The 26,780-nt window shown below is 42.5% G+C and overlaps 1 protein-coding gene across 1 annotated transcript in view; it reads left to right on the forward strand.

Annotated features, from left to right (window-relative positions):
- cul1a (cullin 1a) overlaps window positions 1–26,780 on the forward strand; it is an 89,648-nt gene that overhangs the window by 16,616 nt on the left and 46,252 nt on the right. The window contains exons 5-9 of the mRNA XM_083653420.1: window positions 72–239; window positions 4,128–4,178; window positions 6,872–6,962; window positions 13,188–13,351; window positions 18,177–18,339. Coding sequence (XP_083509546.1) covers window positions 72–239; window positions 4,128–4,178; window positions 6,872–6,962; window positions 13,188–13,351; window positions 18,177–18,339 — 637 coding nt within the window. The remainder of the gene's footprint in view (window positions 1–71; window positions 240–4,127; window positions 4,179–6,871; window positions 6,963–13,187; window positions 13,352–18,176; window positions 18,340–26,780) is intronic.

Consider the following 26,780-nt stretch of genomic DNA (forward strand, 5'->3'; position numbering starts at 1 on the left):
ACCCATCCCTACTCTACACCCATCCCTACTCTACCCCCCCCCCCCCCCCCCCCCCCCCCCCCCCCGGGCAGGACGGGGAGGACTTGATGGATGAGGGGGTGTTGAAGTTCTACACGCAGCAGTGGGAGGACTATCGCTTCTCCAGCAAGGTGCTGAATGGGATCTGTGCCTACCTCAACCGCCACTGGGTCCGCCGCGAGTGTGACGAGGGGCGCAAGGGCATCTACGAAATCTACTCGGTGAAACCACAATTTCTTACTCCTCCTCTTCTCTCTTCTTTCTATTCTTTCCTTTTACCTTTTATTTAAAGGGGCCATATTATGCATTTCTTAATTTTGTATCATATATATGTTGTTACAATCTTGGATGGTCATATTAAACATGGTCTAAGCTTCAAATAAATAGGTGAAAGTGTTTGAATGTTACCCCCATGAACCCCCCCCCCCCCCCCCCATGAAGTCTCGTAGACGAGAGGACATGGATTTGTGCCGATTTGTGCGAGAGCAATAGTTCTAGTGACGTCAGGTAAGACTTGTTACCATGGTGATGACAACTTTGCCAAGCCTAGCCTCCCTTCCCTGTTCTGACATTCCAGTAGACTGCCACGACAGTGTAATCACAAGGAATTTCTGCATTCTGGCCTCATTTCAATCTAGTATTAAACATACTATTGGTTCATGTTGGAATAAAAACACTGATTGTATCGATAAATATGCACCATTACTACTACAAAATGAAAAAATAATTTTGAAAAAGACCGAAATAACAACTTAAATCGAGCTCTGTTTAGAGGGGGGAAATCAGCGTCAGGCTGCCTGGAGGAAAACGGCACACCAAAAAAAACGTCACTCACGTCAATCGCGTTTTAGACAGAGGGTGAACTGAAGGGGGCAGTGAGAGCCAGTGCAAGATAAACAATGAGTTTTTTTCTACTGGAGGCCAACAATAAAATAATAATACATTATATTAGCAAAATATGGGCCCTTTAAAGTCTAGCTGAAATGAAAAATGACTTTTTAACTATTTTAGATCACATCCCTGGTCATAGAGTACACCTATTTAAAGTGATAATACGGAAGATTTCAGTTTGTTCTCTTGGGTGATACCTATTGCCGATTAGTGGTAATTGCAGGTGAGATCCAAACAGTGTTATAATGTGACATTACTCAGTTTGTTCGGCCAGAGTAACCACCCGTAACGCTGGCAGAGCCCGGAAAAAAGTAGCTTGTTATCCTACTTCACACAAGAGTTGTCAGGAACCTACAGTAACCTACAGAGTCAGTCTGTTGTGTTAGCTCCGCCCACCCTGTGAACCTACAGTAACCTACAGAGTGAGTCTATTGTGTTAGCTCCGCCCACCCTGTGAACCTACAGTAACCTATCAGAGTGAGTCTATTGTGTTAGCTCCGCCCACCCTGTGAACCTACAGTAACCTACAGAGTGAGTCTATTGTGTTAGCTCCGCCCACCCTGTGAACCTACAGTAACCTACAGAGTGAGTATATTGTGTTAGCTCCACCCACCCTGTGAACCTACAGTAACCTATCAGAGTGAGTCTATTGTGTTAGCTCCGCCCGCCCTGTGAACCTACAGTAACCTATCAGAGTGAGTCTATTGTGTTAGCTCCGCCCACCCTGTGAACCTACAGTAACCTACAGTGGTGCTGTTGTAAATTGCCACTTCTTTCCTTCAATCAGCGTTGCCAGACGTACGATAATTATCGTATTTGTACGATAATTTCGACCTCTGTATGATGTACGATCAATAATCCCAAAATCCCCCAAATGTACGATAATTTCATCATTTTGTGACACTTAGACGAATCCTACGTCTATCACTCTATCTGTTTATACAATCATCTCTTCAAACAACATATTTGCAGCCAATACGTGCAGGGTGTTTTGTTGTTGTCGCAACGCAGGCTGAGATCACAGTGTTGAAAAATCATGCCAAGTCCAAAAAGTAGCCTGTGATCAGCCGCAGCCCCCCCGACATCGGCGCGCCGCGCTGGGGAGGGGGCGTACGATAATTTCACTCCAAAAACGATAATTTTGACCCTCTGGTACGATAATTCAACATTTGCCATCTGGCAACACTGCCTTCAATACTCTTTGTTACTGTTTGACTACACACACATCAGAATGCGATAAAACATACTAAACACACATCCAACCACAACTAGATGGTCGCACAGTCTCTAAAACAGATACAAGAAACAGAAACAATGGTTGGTTAGGGTCAGGGATCATGATTAAAGTCACCTAGGACTAGGAGGAAAAGCCACCATGTTGTCAGATGAAGTGGCCGGACTGCACTCGTCTCGCAGATAAAGTTTCAAAAAAATGTATCCACACTGACTGTCCTCAGTGGCTCTCCGTGTTGTCTCTCTTGTAAACAGAGATGCATCCTGGCCCCATCTAACACGCTGGATTCTATTGATGTGAAAACTCGAAACTCGAAACAATAGCAGACATTAGCCAGTGAAACGCCGCATGCAAATGAATACCAGCTGTGTCCAGAGAGAAGTAATTTCTCTCTCAGAGTCAGTCTTTATCTTACAAAATATACCTATTTACTGATTCTTAAACGACTCTATTTTATGTGTTCATCCTCTTCTTTGTGTACTATTAATGGAAAAAAACGAAAAAAAACTTTTTTCACAAAACAACCTTTCACCTCGAATTGCGCGATTTCAACCTGACGAGTTTGTAGTGAAAAAACCAGTCCGTGTCACATATGCCATCCGGCAGCTGTCAGTCAATCTGCAATCTGCTGTCATTCTCCGGCAACTGTGTGGTGCTGACACAGAGCTAACGTTAACTAGCTAAGCGGCCTCACTCCCAGGACTAGATAGTAATCCTCTGCCTCGTCCTCCTAGCTAGCATCCCACTCATCACTGTTAGACTCCATATTTGTTTTGGTTTGTTCTCTCACTTGTCAACAGTCCAATTGAAATTCCTCAAAACATTATGTCCCGCTCTCTAGCAGCCTGTTGTCCAATCAAATTCCTTCCTGGCTCTGGTCCGCCCTACCGTCAAAGTTTCACTGGGAAATACGTCACAATAAGGAAGTTAAATACTCTGGAGATGCTGTTTAAGGGAGAATTCCGGTTTTTTACACCCCAGACCTTATTTCCAGCTTAAAATATGTTTTACTCACCCAGAGAACGTTGGTTTCATTCTGATCGCCATAGAAGATATTCAGGTCCGAGTAGAGTTCGAACTCGCCAAAACGGGGCATACGTAGATACGTACACACTGTAAATAAAAAAAAATCTGTAATGTAGTGGTTCATATCCTCATAATATCTCATCCGTAAATGAACGTGAATCCGTCTAGTCTCCTCCGGGCAGCCTCAGGCAGCTTCGGGCATCCTCGGTTAACTCATCCGGGGTCTGTGAATCCAACAGAGGCATTCCTATGAGGATATTATGAGGATATGAACCGCTACGTTGCAGAAAATTCGTTAATTACAGTGTGTACTACGTCTACGTATGCCCCGTTTTGGGGCATACGTGAATATATGAATATCTTCTATGGCGATCAGAATGAAACCAAAGTTCTCTGGGTGAGTAAAACATCATATTTTAAGCTGGAAATAAGGTCCGGGGGGTAAAAAACCAGACTCATAGGTGAGATCCCATCCTATACACGTCTCTATATACACGTCTCTATACACGTCTCTTGTAAACACATGGACACTTTGTGCGGCTGGTAGCACATGTATGTTCGTTTTTTCTTTTTTCTTTTCATTTCCGGTGTCTGAGCCTGTTTGTCTTGTATATTGTTCTAAAAAAACACGCCTAGAATATAATCATTGAGTCTTGATCTGTACAAATCAAGACTTGATAGTCATACAAAAAACTTTTTTTTTTTAAGCCTAAATCGAAAATCTAATCCAATCGTGACTCCCATACCCACCAATGCATGTCCATACTGACACCAGAATTTAATTTGTGCTATTACTGTGGAGTGTCAAAGAGGGATGGGATGTTGGTTCTGTACCTGTTTCATGACAGCTAATTGTTAAATGTGCTCCCTGCTCTGTCTGGATCAGGTAGCAGATGTTAATGGAACACTTAACTTAACTTTGTGTTTAACTCCTTGCTAATGTTCTCTCTCCCTCCAGCTCGCTCTAGTCACATGGAGGGAATGTCTCTTTAGGCCTTTGAATAAACAGGTAAGTCAACGCTAAAACTCAACATCTGCTACGGCAAGCATGGATATTTTTGTGTTACCTAACATTATGTTAAGTCCACATAAAAAATGTGGAAAGTTATTTTACTGAAATAAAGTTGTTTTCTGTGATTTTTTTTCTTCCGATTTCCCCTCCATTTTCTCCCCAATTGTATTTGGCCAATTTTTCCCTCTGTTGCGCCGGTCGCTGCTCCACCCTCTGCCGATCTGGGGAGAGCCGTAGACTAGCACCATGCTTCCTCTGAGACATGCGCAGTAGCCAGCTGCGGGACAGCGGGAGCTTTACCGGGAGGATCACGCTATTCCCCCCAGTTCCCTTCCACTCTGACCAGGCGCCCCGACCGACCAGGACAAAATACCCTCTTCCGGCTTCCCACCTGCAGATCGTGCACCGCCAGCCAATCGTGCCTGTATGAACGCCCGACCAAGCCGGAGATAACACGAGGACACGAACCTGCGCCCCTCGTGTTGGTAGGCAGGGAATCTACCGCTACACTACCCGGACGCCCTGTTTTCTGTGATGTTTAATCAGAACAATCATTGCTTTATTTCTGCTCTTATGTCAATATCCAGTTTCTGTTGTTTTTTCTAAATTAGCTTTATGTTGTGATAATTTGAATGAATGAATATTAGGGCTAGGTGATATGACTCCAAATCAATAGCACGATTATTTAAAACTTTTAGCTCGATTACGATTAATGAACGATTATTTATTTTATGCCTTTTTTTTAAGAGTCAGAGAGTAAGTCTCGTTATCTAGACAGGGTGGAGGCACGTGACTGAACACAATGTAGTATTTATTTCATCAGTTCATGTATAGGGGCACGGTGGCTCAGTGGTAGAGCTGTCGCCTCGCAGTCAGAAGGTCCTGAGTTCGATTCTCGCCTGGGACACTGTGGGCGCTGTGGTTGTGTTCCCCCCCATATCTTCAGTGCCTACTGCCCAGGTGGGGTATCTCGTCGTCAGGGTTGGGGAGTAACGGATTACATGTAACGCCGTTACGTAATCTGATTACAAAAAAACGGTAACTGTAATCTGTCACAGTACATTTTAAGATGTGTAATCTAGATTACAGTAACGGGGGTATAGTAACGGCGTTACAGGCGGGATTACATTCGCCCTTGCCTCTTCATTAATTTTACAAAATAACAACAAAAAACGGTGTTGCCCACCTCACAATATAGCACATGAAGCCGTTACGCTGTCACTTATCTAAATCACGTTAAATCAACGAGGGATATATATAGGCCCAGGATGACATATATGTTTCACATAGGGTGGTGTTTTCATTTCGCTGTTTTATTTGGTCCAATATTGAAATGTCCTACAATTGCAGGTTGTGTTACCATTACACATTATTTAGATCGACCTTTATTTCGGCTCATTTGGTTGCTATTTAGTAGCGAAATGGAGAAGCGCAATGCATGCTGGGACAGATGAGGACGAGCGAGGCGGAGCAACAGCAGCAGCTGCAGGCAGCAAACATGATGACAGAGGCACCCGCGCCTGTGGTGCCTCCTCCCACGAGTGCATTCACCACGTCATGGAAATATAACAAGCATTTCACTTTTACCTTTGCTCAGTGTTTAGACAGATCAAGCGTCTTCCACATGGATTCTACTGAAAATGATATTTTCAGTAGAATCCATGTGGAAGGCGCTTCTGAACGTTATGAGCTGCCAGGCAGTGGAAAATCTGCATGCCAACTCTGCATGGAGCGAGAGGTTTTTACTTTCACTTAGTGTTTCACGTCGTGTTTCAAGATTAAAGCAACAAGCTGCGTCTTCCACTCCACATCATGAAAAATACCCATAACGTAAATTAAAGTGGTCTTAAAAATAACTCTTGTTGTATTCTCCTTAACTTCATGTTGGTATAAACATTCTTATCTGGTTATCAATGCTAAAACATGCTTCATCTAGTTAAATAAGGGTTTTAGCCAGGACTCTTGACCAGGACTCCCTGGAAGAAGAGATCTTGTATCCCAATGGGACATTCCTGGATTAAAAAAAAAAAAGTAATCCAAAAGTAACTGAAAGTAATCCCTACTTTACTTTTAAATAGTGGTAATCGGATTAAGTTACTAAGTACAATTTTTAACAAGTAACAAGTAACTTTAAGGGATTCCTATTTAAAAGTAACCTACCCAACCCTGCTCGTCGTAAGGGCCTTTCTGTCTGTGTGGAGTTTGCATGTTCTCCCCGTGCTCCCCCAGGGGGGTTCCTCCGTATATAACCCCCCCCCCCACTAAAAACATGCAGAAGATCAGATCGTCATCGTCATCCGACCAGTGACGACAACATCCGAAGTCGGTCCCCGGGCGCTGTACGAGAAATCGACCACTGCTCCTGGCCTGCCCCAGGAGGAAAGGACAAAGCCAGGATGGGTTAAATGCAGAGGACAAATTTCACCGGCCACCGTCAGCATGTGTGTGTTGTGGCCCTCCGTGCATGTGTTGTAGTGTGTTGTGTGACAATAAAGACGGGCTGCCGTCTGAAATCGTTTTTTTTTTTTTTTCGTATGCACGCATTTGGGAATGCATCAGCTGAATTAACATTAATTAATTAATTTAATAAATGAATTCAATGAATTGGCATGTGGGTTAGAGGTTCTAAATGTGGGTTTGCAGTTAATTGCCCAGCCCTAACTAGTCTGAATGCTGTGTGTTGTGTCCAGGTAACCAATGCTGTCCTGAAGCTGATTGAGAAGGAGCGTAATGGAGAGACCATCAACACCCGGCTCATCAGTGGAGTGATCCAGTCATACGGTAGATACTGCTTTGACACACAACACTTCTACCACTTAGGCAGGTTATGGTTGAGTTCCCATCTTATCAACTTATCACCATATCATCTTATCACCATCACCCTATCACCATATCATCTTATAGTTATCACTAGGGATGGGCATTTCTAGCAAAAACACTTCGAGACACCTCAGTGCTCTTATCCACGCTTCCAGCAGGGAGTTTTTATGCCCCCGCAGGCGATAGCCAGGCCGGAGGCATTATGGATCCGCGGACGATGTTCGTTAACGCGATATCTGAGGAAAGCCTTGACGGAATTTCATCAGATCTGCCTCAAACATCGACTTAGACTCAAGGATGATCTGATTAGATTTTGGTGGTCAAGGTCACTGTGACCTCTCGAACGCCATTTTCAAGCTTGTTAGCGCAACATCTCAGGAATGCCTTGACGGAATTTCATCAAATTGCCTCAAACATCAACTTGGACTCAAGCATGAACTGATTAGATTTTCGTGGTCAAAGGCCAAGGTCACTGTGACCTCTCGAACACCATTTTCCAGCTTATTAACACGATATCTTACGAATGCCTTGACGGAATTTCATCAAATTTGCCTCAAACATCGACTTGGACAGGGTGAACTGATTAGTATGTGTATATGTGTATATATATATATATATATATATATATATATATATACATATACTGTATATACAATGTTCAAAAAGTACTGAGAGACTCACTGAAATCATTTTTACGTTTTATATTGAAAACTCAGACCCAAAAAGGATTGATACACTCACTGAAATCATTTCTCCAAGGCTGCACGTTTGCATCTGGGAGACTGTTGCCAATTTTGGTTGATGATATTTATCATGTTTTTCAAAGCACTGTAATCACGGTACCACGGTTTTAATGATAATGAAAGTTTGAAACGGTATGGTTATCATGAGGAATTTTATCACGGTTATTACTAAAACCGGTTATCGTTACATCCCTAATATATATATATATACACCGGTATATATATATATATATCAGTGGCGGCTCCCTTGCTTTCAAGCAAAAAATGTGGGTGTTTTTTCTTTTCTTTTGCAGTTTGAAGACAGATTTAGAGGAATATCTCATTTTAATTTAGCATTAGGGTTAGACTGTTGTGATGTCATTATTCAGTTTTAACCATCAATAATTGTTCCTTTTCTCATTATTTCATTTCTCACAGTAAATACTGCATATTTATTTCGAGATTTTTGTCAATTATTTGTGCTGTTATGGTTATTATTAGCTTAGTTACTCACTTCTACACTAGCTTAGATTGTGTTACTTTGAAAACAACTGGCTACAACTGTTGTGAGAAGCTGGTGAATTTTTGCACATTTTCAATGATTGATTAAACAATCTGCATTATTTAAACAAACAAATAAGATGGATTAAACAGCTGTCATCTAGTGCATTTTAGGCCCAGGAGAAACAGAGTTGATCTGGGAATAATTTCCCAGAAGTATATGCACCTCAGCATCAGGATCAGGATATACTTTATTGTCCCCAAGAGGAAATTTGTCTTGGACAGCAGTGCTACATACAGCTGTGTATCAAAGAAGACAATACAAATGACAATAACAGGTGTGACATAGCAGGGACAACAGAGGTCTACACATTTTACGTGAATAAATTGCACCTTACGTTTGAAGTGCATGGAGTTGTATTTCAACTGACCCGTCAAAAGACCCGTAAAGCTGGGCTCAGACTACAGGATTCTGACAATCTTAGCCGATTTTGAAATCTGGCTGTGACACGCACTACAGGAGAATCTTCCCAGATTATCTTCCCTAGAATCTCAGACATGCACACACTACAAGATTTGTAAATGTGGCGCACCACGCACTACAGGATATTATTAAGATTATCGGCAGGATAATCACCTTGATGCCAGGCCGTACGAACCTGTTTCGTTTTTGGGGTTCCAGCAGTGACCAAAGCGCTCCGCCCCCACCTCACCTCTCTCTCTCGTTTCCTCATTTTCATGCCCGTCTCGCCAAACAAATGAATCTCACGGTAGTTAGCATGCGTGTAAACAACGCGACTCTATTGTCTGTACAAGTGAGAACACAAACACATGGCCTACCAAAATATATTCCCCTGCTGCATGTCATGAGATCGGCAAAAGTTTGGATAGACTGGATTGCTTCCCGCAGCAGCAATGCCTTTTCCCCCCACACTGCCTGGCTGATAGACAGGTAGGAGATTACAGCCTCTGACTGGCAGGGGCTCAAAACTACGATATAACAACTTTTTATTCATTGGTCATTCATTGTGATATAAATGAGTGACATTTTCCCCCAAATACTCGTGGTTCTGTGCTGTTGGTATTTGGTAGCCTATAATGCCTGCAGTTCAGCGCATCAAATGAGCCGCGTCAATTAACGACGGGAGTCTGGCGCAGCAGCAGAATGATGTATTCGCGCAGATTTTCAGTCCTAAATATCAAACATGTTTGATATGATCGGGACGGCCCCGATGAGGCTTTGAGCAGATCGGGAGGCTTAAGATTGGATCTGCAAACAGCTTACACTACAAGATAATCGGTGCCGAACGTCGGGCCCGACCAAGCTTGGCAAGCTGCCAGGCCAGATTTCTCCTCCGATTCTCGGGAGGGGTGAATCGGGCATAAATCGGCCCGAAAATCCTGTAGTGTGAGCCAGCCTTAAAGTAAAATAAAATTGCACTGAGATGACCTGTGCAAAGAAATCGGTGGAAGACTAGATAAAGTGACCAATGCTACTGTGCAAAAGTGGCTTACAATTAAAACAAATGGCAAGGTAATAAAAGCAATATAATAATGAAACCAATAAAATAGTAAGACCACAGCATGATCACATGTTTAAAAAAATAAATAATGATAAAGTGCAAGAATTATTAACACGTTCACTGCCAACGACGTATTACCCCGTCAAAAAAAATCCAACGGTTCACTGCCAATGACGTATTACTCCGTCAAAAAAATGAAAAAAAAAAATTTGACCGTGGGATGTGCATCTAACCCTTTTACATCTCTTATATAATTATTGAAGCCACCGAACGTTTACAACCCATTCCACCGACCCACTAAGTGGCGACAGTGCTCTCCCAGACTAGAGGAAGGCAAGCAAAAAGCAGTTTCCTCGAAGCCATTCTCATGAAAATGGATTGGCGAAAACGCTTTCGTTTTCGCGCTGATTGCTGGCGGTGCGGGATTGCAAATTTGCATAATAGATTACGGGTGGAACACACTTTGAAACACGCAGCATAAATATGACCAGAATCGCAAAAGCTTCATCAAAGCTCTCAACCAAAACTCCAAGAAACGAGCGAGCCGATCCAGACTTCCTCAAAGAGCGGCCGCGCAGACAGGCACAGCAGCAGCAAAGCAATGAGCCTGGTGACGCGAGGTTACAGCAGCAGCAACGAGCTTGTGACACGGCCGCTGCAGCCAAGAAGACACACGGAGGGAGGAGTTGGAAGCAGAGGGGGGTTTCCTGCTGTTATGGAGGAAATTACTGTTCAAAACTATTGTTTAGATGTCTGACGTCTTACTGATGCCAAAAATGAATGGTTAAAGTGACTGTTCTATCGAATTTCACAAAAAGCCGTTTAACTCAGAATAATTTTTCTGACGCTGAAACCATGCTGTATTCAACTGCTAATGCTTACATAACTACTAACTCTACAAACTAACTCTTTTAGACAGAGAAAGCACACATTCTATTAGTTCTTTTGAGATATTGTGTGTTCACAAAATCTTAGCAGAAAAGAATCCTCGGGTCTTGAAAGATGAGCCAGAATCCTCAAAAAAACCCTCTGGCAGAACCTACCTACAGTAAAAAAAAAAAACGGCTGGCAGTGAATGTGTTAAAACATGGTAAAATTCAAATAATAAAAATTCAAATAGAAAGAATAAAATAAAATAAAAAACCCTTTACAGTGTTCAGAATTTTAGATTAAGCAGGTTGTTTGTTCAGAAGCGCGATTGATGTTGGGAGGAAGGAGAGCTTGTAGCGGTTAGACTTGTACCTACATGCTCTGTATCGCCTTCCAGAAGGTAAGAGTTCATATTCTGAGAATAGGATCATCGAGAATGCGATGGGACTGCCTAATCACGCTTTCCTCGAAAATTGATTGAAGGGACGGGAAGTTTTTGATTCCGATCACCTTCATAGCGGCTTTCACCATCTTTTCAAGCTTGGATTTACTTTGGATGGTGAGGGAGCCAAACCATGAAGCTAAGCCATATCTAATCAGGCTACCGAGGACGGCATTGTAGAATGTTAGCATGTTTGTACTGCTCACTCCGAACAATCGGAGTCGGCGGAGGAAATGAAGTCTTTGAGCCAGTTTTCCACACAGGAAATCAACATGCGTGCTCCATTTAAGTTGGTTATCAAACTGTGCTCCCAGGTATTTATATGAGCCGACCTGCTCAATTACAGTATCATTCATGATAATGGGGGCGTGTACGTTCACTTCACGGGGGTCAAAGATCATCTCTTTGGTTTTGGAGATGTTCAGGGTGAGATGATTCTGTTCACACCAGGCCCGAAAAGAGTCAATTTCATTGGAATACACTGAGGGGCAATCACCCTCAGTGGGTGATTGCAACTGGTGACAGTAGCTGTCGTAAAGACAGGGGGAGTGACTATCAGCTACTGTCATCAACTTAATACCAACATACTCAAACTTTGACGCATTATTTACCCCCCCTTCCCAACATGCTAGGTTGACATGCTTGGAAGTTGGTCCCAATCGATTCCTTATTTCTTATACTTTCATATGGTATAAAGATCATCACTCTAGCTTGAAAAATGAGCTCGCTGTCAGTCGTAGATGTACCGGGCAAATTCAGTTTATAAATGTGGGAGTTTAAGGTTGCCGTTTTTATTTGCAAAATGACAGGCTATGCAGCATGAAACATATTAATACGAAAACAAATAGCGCTGCTTGGTGGACCATTTGCACGCCGAATTTACTAGAAGGCCCGGATAACTTGAACTTAATTGACTTACTTGCACATCCATGCCGTCTGTAACCGCAGGCAGCTGAGACGTTGCATATATCCCAGTGTTTGCGGAGATTCCAGCCTCCACTCCGTACCGCGGCCGCCCGCTCTAAACTTGTGTTGGCTCGCGTAATACAATGCAACCACTGTCTGGCTTGTGAGCTGATAAAAAAAAAAAAAAAAAAAGAATAAAGGGAACATATAATATGCTGCTACTGTCGTGTAAATCTATCTATTACTGTCATGTCATCACTAGGGCTGGGTATTGGTTCAAATTTCAAGAATTGATTCGATTCCGATTCACAAGGTTCCGAATCGATTAATCCCCATTCGATTAGATTCCGATTCGATTAATTTCAATATCGATTTGGTTAGTGATACTAAAACATGTTTTTGAGCTGTAACGTGAATTACATGACTGTCCAGTTATGTAACACAGGGGTTCCCAACCTTTTTTGCGCCAAGGACCAGTAGATACATGGGGAAAAAAGTTGCGGACCGGTTATCAATTTTAATGGTTTTAGTTACACATATATTTACTCACCAGGTGGTGACAAAGGGTAAATAACAGCCTTTTCATCTGTCAATAAAGACACTTTCACAATTATGCACAGTGATTTGATTTCAGCCTATATAATTTCTAAAAGTAGATATTGATGATCAAACATTTCCATTTATGTAGCCTACACTATTTGTTTTTGTTTCAACTACAAACATAAATAAACATCAACTTGAAACTATGTTTCAACTACCACACACAGCCTATAATATTATAGCATATGTTTATTATTATTATTTTTTTTTAATAAAGAAAATTGATCTCTGGACATATGAATCGATATCAAAGGATTGCCGTGCGCAATGCAAATTGGGGGCGGGCACAAGCGCATGCCTGTTATAATTGTACTGGGCATAGGCGTGCCACATGCCAAAGCAGGCGTTTCAGTGCTAAAATGTGGGGATAGATGGCATTATCCTATCGTCAGCAGTGCACAATTACTTTGCGCTAAGAGCTTTGAAAACCACCTCTTAGGCGCAAAAACACTCGCTGCGCTTGATCGCGGACCATAATCTCCGCGCTGCGCAGCGCAGAAACGTCATTACGCACGGACGGTCCACGCCAGGACATCAAATTCTGCTGCTAAAATTGGGTAACCAGCAGATTATTCGGCGAGGCAATATGTCTTTTTTAATAATCTTCTTGTCACCTCTCCAGTGGAGCTGGGTCTGAATGAAGACGATGCGTTTGCTAAAGGCCCGACACTGTCTGTGTACAAGGAGCACTTTGAGTCCCAGTTCCTGGCCGACACCGAGCGCTTCTACACCAGAGAGAGCACTGACTTCCTCCAACAGAACCCTGTCACCGAGTACATGAAGAAGGTGAGTCTCTAGCCATTTCCACACATGAAGTCTGGACTATGCCCCATAAATCAGGTCCAGGTATTTTCCCTTCCAGACATGAGGGATCATTGTTTCTAAAAACATGAAGAAAGGATCCTGTTTTTTGGCTGAGTAGAGTGGGCGGGGCATTACGTGTGCTGCACAGTGGTGCTGCTGCAGAGAGAGAGCGCACAGCTCTCACCTAACCCTAACCCTGCTGCACAGCTCTCCTCCATAAACTGCATCCACAACACGAGATCTCTACGCAACACTTTTCTCCGCTCCATAATGCACATGTCTCACTGTGAAGTTCCCGATGCATTCCGATGCACTCTTAACGAGTCCATATTTTCGGCATGTGATTTGGGGGGCAGCGTGGCTGTAACATACAGTATAGGCTACAGTTCTCTGCTCTGGATCAGGTGAGCTATGAACTGGAAGATCAGAGCCTCAGCTCAACATCAGATATATTTCAGACAGCAATTCTCAACTCCCTAAAAAAAACCCGGATCATTCAGGTGGTAACGTTGGGTGGCAATGTGCCAAAAAGTGAGCACTTGTTACATCGCCCAAAAGCCGCCAGTCAAAATAGTCGTCGCACTAACGTTAAACAGAGTGATTTTAGAAGTTTTCTCATTTCAAATTGTTTTTATTCGTTTTTAAGCAATACAAACAAGAAAAAACAAAACCCGTAGAAGACAGACAATACAAAATAGGTGCATGGTTGCATGACGTCATACATGTATACAATCTCCTGAATAATTGTGATGCAATGACAACCAAGTGTAAAAATAAAACCAAAATAATAGAGACAAGGAAAGAACAAGAGGGGGGTGGGAAGAGGGTAGGGTAGAGATGTTGGGGGCTACTAATCTAAAGTTCTTGCGTCAAATTCCTTATGATAATAATCTAAGAAGGGGTGCCAAGTCATTTCAAACTTTTCCAGAGATCCCTGGACTGTGCATCTGACTTTTTCTAGTTTAAGAAATGACATTACCTCACGAATCCAGCGTGAGTGTGATGGAGGTGTGGGCGATTTCCAGCTAAAAAGAATAAGCCGGCAAGCTAGTAATGTTGAAAAGGCCATTAGATCTGATTGATGTCTGGATATCCCACTGTTGCTAGGGGCAACCCCAAATATTGCAGTACGGTAATTGGATCTGGGTCAATCTGTTTTTGACATATATATGAGAATGTATTAAAAATGTCTGACCAGAATGTGTACAATTTTGGGCAAGTCCAAAATGTGTGGCCTAGAGTACCCGGAAACTGATGGCATCTGATGCAATTTGGGTCTGAGCCAGGATGTATCCGGGCCAGTTTGGCTTTACAAAGGTGTAAGCGGTGGAGTATCTTAAACTGTAACACACCATGTCTGATACAGACAGAAGATTTATGTATTTTACTGATTTTTTCCCAGATTTCGTCAGAGAGCTCTGTGTCCAAGTCTTCCTCCCACTGTATATCTGACTACTTTTAAATTTATTTCTCCCCACAATATGTATGAACGCTAATAGTGGGCACTTATCACCCAATAACCTAATGCAGTATGATCTCCTTGCATCACTATCAAACTGGCAAATGGAGGAAAATAAACAATTCAACTTTTACTTGTTTACTCACCAATTTGGCTCTCTTCCAAATAATCCAGCCACGTAACTACGTCCATTCATGAATTTATTAAATAGCACGAGGACATTAATGGTTTAAAAGCATTTGAGGTGTTTCCCTGGCCAGCTTATCATGTCGCGTCGCAAATGTTGCAGCGAGCGTTGTCTTCTCTTGGAAAAGTGTAACCACAGTTTGTTGACGTTTGTTCAGGCAGGGTGACGCATTGATGTAACTCGCTCTCGCGTGTTGCCTTCAGGTACGCATTGGAATTTCTATATAACTCGCTCTCTTTCTATCACTCAGATGCGTTCAGGTATCGAAATTTGGCACCGTTTGATTTTATGTGAACTGATACTCGGTAGTACTGACGTCGAGGGGGCACGGTGGTTCAGTGGTAGAACTGTCGCCTCGCAGTCAGAAGGTCCTGAGTTCGATTCTCGCCTGGGACACTGTGGGCGCTGTGGTTGTGTTCCCCCCCATATCTTCAGTGCCTACTGCCCAGGTGGGGTATCTCGTCGTAAGGGCCTTTCTGTCTGTGTGGAGTTTGCATGTTCTCCCCGTGCTCCCCCAGGGGGGTTCCTCCGTATATATAACCCCCCCCCCCCCCCCCCCCATTAAAAAACATGCAGAAGATCAGATCGTCATCGTCATCTGACCAGTGACGACAACATCCGAAGTCGGTCCCCGGGCGCTGTACGAGAAAGCGACCACTGCTCCTGGCCTGCCCCCCGGAGGAAAGGACAAAGCCAGGATGGGTTAAATGCAGAGGACAAATTTCACCGGCCACCGTCAGCATGTGTGTGTTGTGGCCCCCCGGCATGTGTTGATTGTAATCGTGTGACAATAAAGACGGGCTTGTCCGTCTGAAATCATGTTTTTATCGTCATTCCGTCGGTACCTGTAAAATTACAGAGTTCGCTACTAGGGGTGTCACAATATATCGTCCCACGAAATTTCGCGATAGTAAAACGTCACGATATGTATCGTTGAGATGAAATATCATATCGCAAAAAAAAAAAAAAAAAATTTTTTTTTTTTTTTTTTTTTTCCAAAAATAGACTAAGAAACGTCTTTGTTTGTTGAAGTTCAATGTGTGGAAAGTAGTTCAGTTGAACAAGTCTCTGAAGAGACACATGAGAAGTTATACAGGAGAGAAACCATTCAATTGAGTTTCTGGCAAAACTGTTTACTTGACAGGAAAAACTGAAGCATAAAAAATAGACTAAGAAAAGTCTTGTTGTTTGAGTTTGAAGAAAAACTGAAGATGCATAATGAGAATTTATACTGCTGAGAAACCTTTTAGTTCAAAGTAAATCTAAGTGACGGTGTAACTCATTCTATTTCAAGATAAGCCTTATCTCCAATCTCATGTTTTTTCTAGTTGTTATTGTAATAACAATTTCCCACAACAGCATGTTTTGTATTTGTGCATTTCAAATAAAATACTACTTTTCCAGTCATATATTGTCATTATTCAAGTTTAAAAAAATATTGTTAAAATCGTATCGTATCGTATCGTTATCGTGAACCCAGTATCGTGATACGTATCGTATCGTGAACTGAGTGTATCGTGACACCCCTATTCGCTACTCAACCTACGTATAAGTAAAGAGAAAGTGCAATGGGGATGTGAAACATAAATAATAAACAGGGGGCTCCATATAGCGCTCCATTGCAAATCCACCCAAAAATGTGTGAATACAGATAGGTGGACTTGGGACTTCAAGTATAAAAATATAAATCTTTGTTTCCTATTTAATATACAATCTATGGACGGCTGTGGCTCAGGAGGTAGAGTCCACTAATCAGAAGGTTGGTTTTTCAATCCCCAGCATCTCCAGTCCACATGTCGAAGTGTCCTTGGGCAAGACACTGAACCCTGAATTGCTCCCAATAGAGAGCCGCAGGAACGAGTCCGGAAATCATCGATGCTAACACTCCTGGTTCTTCACTGTTTTCGCCTATGGGATTTTTGAATGGGTTTTGAATAAGGTCTCTGGGCAACGCAAGCTTAATCAAACGCGAACCAGTGTTTAGTAATCTTCACACATGAGGACCACTTTTATGAGTTTTGAAGCTTTTACGTGCCGTTAAACGGGCGGCTAGCTAGCAAACGGCTAAATGAGACTACACTGTTGAGTCGACGGGGATATTATACGTCAATAACGTCATCACTTCAAAGGACGAACACAGAAATTCTCTTTACCTCACCTGGTTCAGCCCGTTCAGCCCGGGGTAATCAGTGCACAGCAGCGCACACATCAACAACAGTCCAGGTTGAGTGGTGACGTGATGGGGAAGCCTATGTGTGTACTACTGTGTGTAGTTCTAGGGCTCGCATTTACGCTTCAAAACTCATGAAAGTGGTCCTCATTTGTGAAGATTATCCGGCTGAACACTGGTTCGCGTTTGATTAAGCTTGCGTTGCCCAGAGACCTTATTTGAAGCATCGCGGCAAAAACCCATTCAAAAATCCCATAGGCAGAAACAGTGAAGAACCTGCGTTCCGCGTTCCGACTACAAAAATACATCATCCCTGCGGCTCTCTATTGCCCTACATGAAACTGCAACAACATTGCTGTTATGGCCGATAACTGATACATGTATTTACTCATCATGTGATGTCGATGTGATCTGTATAAAAACAAGTTTCTATGAGAATCACATTTTGTACATTGTGAAAAACATAATGTCTTCCTTTATTTCCACAACATGTGGAAAAGCCCATAAATTATGTTTCCCCTCAATATGACAATTTTGGCCTATAAGATAACCGATATTAACGTTGCTGGTATTTTGCTCATCGGACCGATACCGATATTAAAACAATTACTAAAATCGGCTGATACCAATATGATTGCTGTTTATTGTGTATCCCTACTATGCATGAAAAGGGAAAGCTAATTAACTTCAATCATTGACATTTTTTACATTTTGCTAATTTCCAAAATCAGTAATGGGTGTTGTTCTCATGGGTCCTTGAAATCCTTGAAAGTTTGTGAATTTGAGAGAGAAAAAAATCAAGGCCTTGAAAGTTTTTTTAATAGGCAGAAATAAACCTGCGTCATTGAAAATGCTTGAAGTTTTTTTTTGTTGCAAGAATAGAAATAGAAATTGAAGTTCTTTTGACATTTTTGAAACTTAACTAGGCTACGTTCCGCTGTCTGTCATCACTGCACAGCTGAGAAGTGCATCTCTATTTGTGTGTCACCAGGCGGAAGGCCGTCTTCTAGAAGAGCAGCGTCGTGTCCAGGTCTACCTCCACGAGTCCACTCAGGACGAGCTGGCCAGGAAGTGTGAGCAGGTCCTCATTGAGAAACACCTTGAGATCTTCCACCAAGAGTTCCAGAACCTCCTGGACGCCGACAAGAACCAAGGTACTGGAGTTGTTGTTTACTTTTTTATTTTTCTTAGAACAATACAAAGGGGGGGGGGACGAACAAGCTCAGGGACAAGAAAGGAAATGAAAGAAAAGGCATATCTATATTATTGATATTCCAATATTCCAATGTGGTGCTACCAGCCACGTAAGGTGCTTATGTGCATGGGATCTCATGCAAGGGGTCCATGAGAAATCAGCTGGGCCAGTCACTTGTCGCTTTTAACCTCTTCAAAGTAGCCCAGAAATGGGTCCCAGATGAGAATCTTTTAAGTGAGTTGATCCTCACAAACCTGGGTTTCTCCATCCGTATAACTGAGACCATGTCTATCAGCCGCAGCTGAAATGAAGGTGGAGAGGGGGCTTCCTTGGCGACAGTCGTCCCCTGTGTCAGAGACTGTTGCACAGCCGTAGTGAGATTCAGAGAGGATTCAGAGCAGCCGAAGATGTCGAGTTCAGCCTCCGGCTGAAGGGTTATTTTGTAGATGGATACTCAACATCCACGATCTGCTCAGCGATTTTCACTTTTAAAGCATGACATATCCCACAGTGTCACTAATCACAGTAACGTGAATGTTCACAATCACGACCTGTCCGTCAATTCAAGGACATTTTCCACCACAGCATTACATAAAGTTAGGCCAACAACTAGGGCTGTCCCGAATACCATCTTTAGAGCGTCAATGCGTAAAATCTATCATAATCGAAGCTTCTACGCCAGTCTTCTTTTTTCTTTGGGGGGGGGGGGGGGGGGGGAGGGGCGTTCACACAAAAAATAAAAACTCCAGTAGTGTTGTGCGTGTTCTTGGCTGTGGCGATCCCGCTGGGGAACAAACAAACATGTTGTAGGCTACTCACAGAGTTGAAAGCACTCTCAGCTCAGCACCATTCCTTCCAGGCTTCTGACAAAACGCTCATCTGCTCCTCAACTGCTCTGAGTCCGACGTGTGGATATTAGTATTTGCCAGGAAATGTTGTGAATTTAACGTTATACTAACAAACACGTTCCACGTGTTGATAATCCTAATATGACATGCGCTCCGGCTGTATGTACATCCATGTGATAGACAGATCCACAGGTTCACGTTAGTATCTGTGACTGCTGCTAATTCATAACCTTATAAACAAATTAAACGACTTGAATTCACTTGTGTGACGGTTCACCCTCAGTCGCCTTTCACGTATAGATATCATAATATTCCTTTCTTAATTATAATGGCTGGATCTTGTCTGTGAAGAAATGTGTGGTGTACAATTCTAACGGCAGGTGGTGCCCTTGTGCACACTAGGGCTGTCACTTTTTCCCAAAATAAAATTTGAACGAACTTTAATTGCCCGAAATTCGTTAGAATATATTCGAAGTTTTTTGGTTAATTAATTAATTAATTAATTAATTAATTTTTTTTTTTTCCAGTCCAGCAGCCTGTTGCACCAGCTGAACGTAAGTTCTGTCTTAAGTTAGGGTGTAAAGTCCACACTAACTGCTACATTCAAACTAGTTAGTTTGACACTAAAGTTGTGTCTTTGTTTGGTTGCACCACGGAGACGTAAGGTACATCTTAACTAGTAGACCCTAAAGTCCATACTAACCAAAATAGTGTCGCAGACGATGACGTGTACAGTATCTGTGACCAATCAGTGAAAAGCACGGTGGAAACGGTGTTTATTTACGGTTGTTTAAGTAAGTGGAGTGAAAACAGGACAAGTTGCCCACCGCAAATTAGTGCTTTCATATTTCATCAACACTAATCAAATGAGAACGTTATTGAGTAAAGTTCGTTTAGGTTCATATTACTGTTAACGTTTATCTGTGAGCTCTTCATCAGTATTGTAGGCTATACCACCATCCTGCCTCACTAAATTGTTGCGGTTATTTTAATTTGTATGCAGTGCTGCAGCTTGTGGGAAACAAAAGCGTGAGTCATAAATATCAAAGGGTGTAATTTATCACGGAGAGCGCGTTGCGGACGCAAAACAACGATGCGCCACGGTGCCAAGTTGCAATCCGTGCCAACTGCTATTTTACGGAGGACTTTACACCTAGTAAGACGTAGGTGTAAATTTTAAGTTCTAACTTATGCCTACGTTGTAACTATTTCACTTGGTGCAACCCAAATATTTTTAGTAGTGCGTAAACTCGGACTTAGTGAGACTTTACGTTCAAACTAGCTTACGTTTCAACTTACGCACAGCTGGTGCAACCCACTGCAGGCCACCGGGCATCAGCCTGACGTGTTAGCTTGGACGCTCACAGTCACAACACTGCCTCACAAACTTGGCTGCATCCAACTCGAGACAACTTTTCAGACCCTGGAGACAATCTTTCTCAGAAGAGACTAACGCGACAAATCTGGAGACTTTTTCTGACATGGGATTAACATTACCAGCAAGCAGCAGTTGGTTAATTTTGGTTCATAAAAAAAAAAAAAAAAATAAAAAAAAAAAAATAAAAAAAAAAAAAATTCGAACAGTCAATTTACATATCGAACACGAACCCCTCCCCCACATTCGAAGTTGCATTCGAATTTCGAATGAAAAGTGACAGCCCTAGTGCACACATATGGGGGTTGCCAGATAGTTTATAAAAATGGCCGCCGTCATGCCAGGCAAGCAGAGAGGTGTTTCACACAGGTAGAGCCAGGGAAGCCCAGTGAGAAAGCCTCACGCTAGCTGAGGAGGGCTCAGTTGTCCACACACAACATCTTCGCGGAGGACTGCGTGTTACCAGCTCATAGTAGGATAGTATTGGAGCACTGTTTTAAGGATTATTATTTTGGTCCACGTCTGGACCCATCTGATGGCAAGAGGCAATCATGGATGCCTCCTGCAAACAGCAGAGCGAGCTGGCAGGAGAAGAGGTCTCCAAGCCAGGAGCGACCTGCTAGCCTGAGTGAGTACCTACCTCTTCTCTGACAAATCCAGCCTGTGTAACGTTCCATATTTCAGCGTGTGAGTATTGATCCAGTCCGCCCCTAGACAACGATAACGATAATCAAATCGGATTGGGTCAAAAACGTCACACTTGTAACGTTACTCACACTGGGTTGGAAAGAAGCGGAGGAATACGGTAGTTCTGCAGTTGGGAGGAAATGTAGTGCTGAATGAGAGGGCTGTTTGACGGTAAAGTAAAGCGCTGAAAATGGTCAAAATAGAGCGTACATGTACACTGATATTGATTTGTTTAGGTGGCCGTTGTTTTAGGTGGCTAAATTACGTTTTAGTTCCTGGCCCCCTGAACTAGAGAGAGAGAGCTCTGGAGGCTGCTGCTTCAGAGTGCCGGGTCTCGATACACGGTGTGCTCAGCGTACAGAACGCTTTACCAATTTCAGTTAGTGTATGGAACTAGCTGATAGGACCCCACTTCAAACAAACCGAACTATCCCTTTAAGACCACCCAAATCCCGTTTGCGCAGGCATTTTGGGGCGCAGATGATTTTAGCAAGGCTCTAATTTGTGCCTGCGACACATGCTGTGAACGTTTCCGCATCCCCGCCGAGAATTGCATCCCCAACATATTTCGGGGCTACTTTAACTTAGAAATCACGGAGGTCACGTCTACCAGACAATTGTCACTTTTAAGCAGTTACATTTCTGTATAAATCATTACAATTATGCTCCCGTGAGGTGAGGATGTTTTTTTTTGCTGCTGGGTGGGGGTGCAAAACTGGGCATACCACCTGGACAAATGCGCAAGGCGGACTGTTATCTTGCCTGCGTTAAGGCACACGCAAACCGGTGCGCAAGCGCTAATAGGGGATATCGCCTGTACGAAGATAGGGCCCTATGTGTTATACTTGAAAACCATGTCTCTGCTCCCTTATTTGTGTTTACAATTACAAAAAATCTGTATGGTTTATCTGTTGGCATTAAACCGTGGTATTTCCTTGGGTGATATTCCATACTTGTCATTAGCATACCTAGACCTGTTCACATCTGCATTTTCTACAAATTGGGCTACATTTGCAATGGTAAATCAAAGCCACATGTGAGATATCACAAGTACTTTTATTAAAACACCAACCAAAATAAAATGCAGAGAGAGGTTTCCTTCTCTGACTAGTGGTGCTTTCACAAAATATTTACACAGTGAGATTTTTTTATAAATAATCATCAATAACGTGGATAAAGACTTCGATGATGATGATGATGTCGATGATGACATCTGCAGCTGCTGGACGTGGAAAAAGGAGGGGAGACCGAAGACCAATCCACCTGAAGCTGATCCCCAAGACCTTGCAGCACGCCACAGTGCCACACTCACCCAAGATCAACACTGCTGTAGAAGTAAAATAAAATGTATGCTTCAGGGAATCTCCTGAAAAAATTACATAATGGGGTGGCTATACATTGATCAACATTAATGTTGTTTCACAGTAGCTAATATCTGGCCATAATTCTGCAATTCCCCACTATATGCTTAGTATGTTATAATAGCGATAATGTCAATAACATGAAACTACAATAAAAGTTTAACCAAAGATGTATATCTTTGGTTAAACTTTTATTGTAGTTTCATGTTAATTTCGCCTACCTCAACGTAACTACCTCAACGTAATGTGAATGTAGGACGACGACTCTTCATCTCCTCACGGTCCCGACCGGAGCAAGGAGAACAGAGGTGGATGGCCTGGATGTAGCCGTAACCTGTTAGCTAGCTTGCTAGAAGTCTGACCTAGCTTCATCTAGCTTGAAGAGAACTAAGGTGGGCATGTTTGTCAGCGCGTAAGATCACCCCCATACGTTATGCTAATCGGTGCTCATCTCACGCCCCCCTAGCTCCACCCTCTCAACCCCCACCTTCATACTAAAACCAAGATGGCGACACCCACCTAGTCTATGGCTTGAACTCCGCCAGGGAGAAGAAATTCAATGCGATAGTTATAATAATAATAATAATAATACATATGTTTTATATAGCGCTTTTCTGGGGAACTCAAAGATGCTTTACAATACATAGAAAAGTAATACAGTAAACAAACTAAATAACAATAACAAATACAGATATAAAACAAATACAAATCAATAGATTGCAGAGATGTTATGTCCATTATATTTACAGTCTATGACAGGGGCACTCAATTAAAATTCTAAGAGGTCCAGATAGAGAAAATGTCCTCAAGCGAAGGTCCGGAACATTGAGCTTGCGTTATGATTCAGTCCCATTGAACTTAGGCTACTTCAATGATTGCAGTAGCCTAATGGTACAACGTCTGTATGTAGTCAATGACTGACTGTTAAATCAAAATAAACATCAATAATGTTTATTTACAGTTTTCATATTTAACTGGATTAATTATAAATAACTAGCCTACACTAATAATAAATACATGTTCTTTTCTCATTTCAAGTAAAATAATGGCTGCATTTAGAAATAACACAACAGAGTGCTTTGGAAAAATTTGCATCTTAAAATAAAGTGCTTTAATTTTAGAAAAATAAGTTCCCCCTTGTCTTCCTTTTCTTAACTCCATTTCACATTTTATCAGTCAGGCTCTCAGCCAACAAACCTCCTTTTCTCTTGATAGAAGTGAGCTCCCACTCTGTCTGTGCCTGCCTGCCTGTCTGTCTGTCTTTCTATCTATCGGTCGCTTGCAATGCAAACTTTGCATGCCGGTGTGTGTGCGCCCTGGATTTGAGTGTGTGTGTGCTCATGTGTGGCACTTCCATAGACAGCTGGTCAGGATCGCATCACACTTCACGAGACATACTGGTTTTGAACTGCTCGTGAGACCAATGAATGAACATGAGTCTGCCTGCTCTGGATTAAAACTAAAGCTTTGTTTTCGCGGTCTACTCGTTTCTTTTGAGCACGCGATGTGAAATACTTCTCTCGCATTTCTCTGAGTCTCACCTCTCCTCCGCCGTGTGTCAACTCTCCCGCAGCAGCAGCAGGCAGAATCGATTCGCTTGTTGATTGGCTGAGTAGCATCACGTGTGATGATTTACAGAGCATGCATTGGTCTGTGAGCTTCCTGACAGATAAACCAGTACCGTAAAGGCTAGAAAAGCATGTGCCGGTTAAAATAGAAATGCTCCGTGAAAATGTAACTATTCAGTGATTTGTAGGTTATAGGGCTCGGTCCGGATAGGATGGCGTCTGGGTCCGGATGCGGACCGGAGTCCGGACTTTGAGGATCACTGGTCTATGATAAGGACCTTTAGTCTGGAGCCCTGTATATGCATAGGGTTCACTGCCTATCCAACTATGGACCAGTGGAAAAGTTAGTCTGGAATCCTGGTTTGTTCTTTAATAATACTGTGAAATATGCTGTTACATTCCAGTTGTGCATCATTTTTGCACCTGGCTCTGCCCTAAACTGATGTCCCTTTAATGTAGCAGTGAAACTACATTAATTCTAGGGTGAGTTTTTCCCTATATCGTCATTCTAAAATCAATGTAAATCAACCTTTTAAAGCTGATATTTAAAAGAAAATCTTCCCGGCGGAGCATTCCCCGGGACCCCCCTAGTAGTCAGGCGGCTAAGCACTTGATTTGAGCTGGATGTGGACGTTTCTGACAAAAGCAAAAAACAAAAATGTACTTACTGAGAATTACGTTGCCGTTCCATTTTTGATAGGATCCACTTCCAAAAAGTATGTTATGGCGGCCATCTTGGAATTTCAAAATCACGTCATAACAAAACCTTTCTTACAATATCTCAGCTTCTAAATCACTTAGGATCACAATCTCAATGTCTACACATACATTTTCAGGGCCAAGGAATACAATTTTAGCGATAAAATTTGTGTCCAATTTTAAAAAATTCTGGTGGTTTTTAATGGGTTTAGTGTACACCACCAGACCTGGGCAACTGGCGGCCCCCCTGTGTGGCCCGTGCTGGAATTGCAATTATTTTTCTTTTTTTTTACAGTGCACCTGAACGCAACATGCAAGATACCCGCTGAATAAGTGTCCAAATGCATGTCATTCTGGCCAATACTCCACTTCTATTATAACATTTCAGTCTGGAATATGGAATATCTTTCAATAATCTTTATGACTAAAACGCTAAAAGTAATCTCATGTGTAAGAAATGACTGTTCTACATTGAAGTAAAAATGTAAATATTTAACTCATTGGTTTAGGATTTATTTAGCTTCAAGAGTGCATTTTTGTTCGTGTGACCCTCAACACAGGCTTTGATAATCCTGGGCCACTTACTGATACTTATCCTTAAATTAACCGAATCATATTCTGGTTTATTTCAAGAAAAACATTTTGGCTAGTGGCGATTGTAAATCCGCCTTCCCTCCACATCTGACAATAAACCTTATGGTATTCACTCACTATGTGAGACATTTCATGCTTCTCTGAAAAGGTGCACAATTTTTATAAGCACATTTGTACATTGGACTTGGGGAAATGGTGGCCATCTTGGATTTGCGGTCAAATCCGCTTTCCCTCCCACTCTGAAAATAAACCTTATGGTATTCCCTAACTACGGTATGTGTGAAATTTCACGTTTCTTTCAAAAAGTCCACAATTATTGTGCTTATCCGCTCTACTATAGGGCCCTATCTTCGCCGCGCGCAATGCAAATTGGGAGCGTGCACAAGCGCATGCCTGTTATAATTGTACTGGACATAGGCGTGCCACATGCCAAACCAGGCGTTTCGGCGCAAAAACGTGGGGATAGATGGCATTATCCTATCGTCAGCAGCGCGCAATTACTTTGCGCTAAGAGCTTTTAAAAGCACCTCTTATGCATCTAAATACCACGCTGCGCTTGAGCGCACCATAATCTCTGTCATGCGCAGCGCAGTGCAGAGTAAAGTCCCTTTTGGATATGTCATTACGTACAGCCTTGCCACGCCAGGACATCAAATTCTGCTGTTAAAATTGGGTATTAGCAGAGGTCTTGGACGCCTTTGGACTCGACTTGACAAAATCAACAAAGACTTGCAACTCGACTTGGACTTGAACACCAATGACTCGTGACTTGACTTGGAATTGAGCCTTTTGACTTGAAAAGACTTGATACCTTCCTCCAAACCAGGGGCGTTTCTACGGGTGGGCCTGGGTAGGCACAGGCCCACCCAAAAAAGAAAAAAAAATGAATTGGTTGTTTTCTAGAGGCAAACTTGCTGCTGCCTTGCTAGCTAATGGTTTTGTAGCTTAAAAAAGCAGGGTACATCATCTCCAGAGTCTAATGCATGACGACTTCATGACATCTAGGAATTTTGCGCGCTTCCCCGCGCAAAATTTCGTCATGCAATTGCCCCACCAATTTTCTCCAGGCCCACCCAATTTTCTCCAGGCCCACCCATAATTGAATTTCTGCCTACGCCCCTGCTCCAAACCCAAAGATTAAAGACACTAATAATCCACTCGCTGTTCGCAAGATAGGACAAATTAATACAGAGACCACCTTTTGCAAATACATGAACGTACAGTAGGCTACAGTGAGCGTCGCTAATTACAACTGCGCGGGAGTCAAC

Source organism: Poromitra crassiceps, assembly GCF_964638095.1.
Source record: "Poromitra crassiceps genome assembly, chromosome: 17".
NCBI lineage: Eukaryota > Metazoa > Chordata > Actinopteri > Beryciformes > Melamphaidae > Poromitra > Poromitra crassiceps.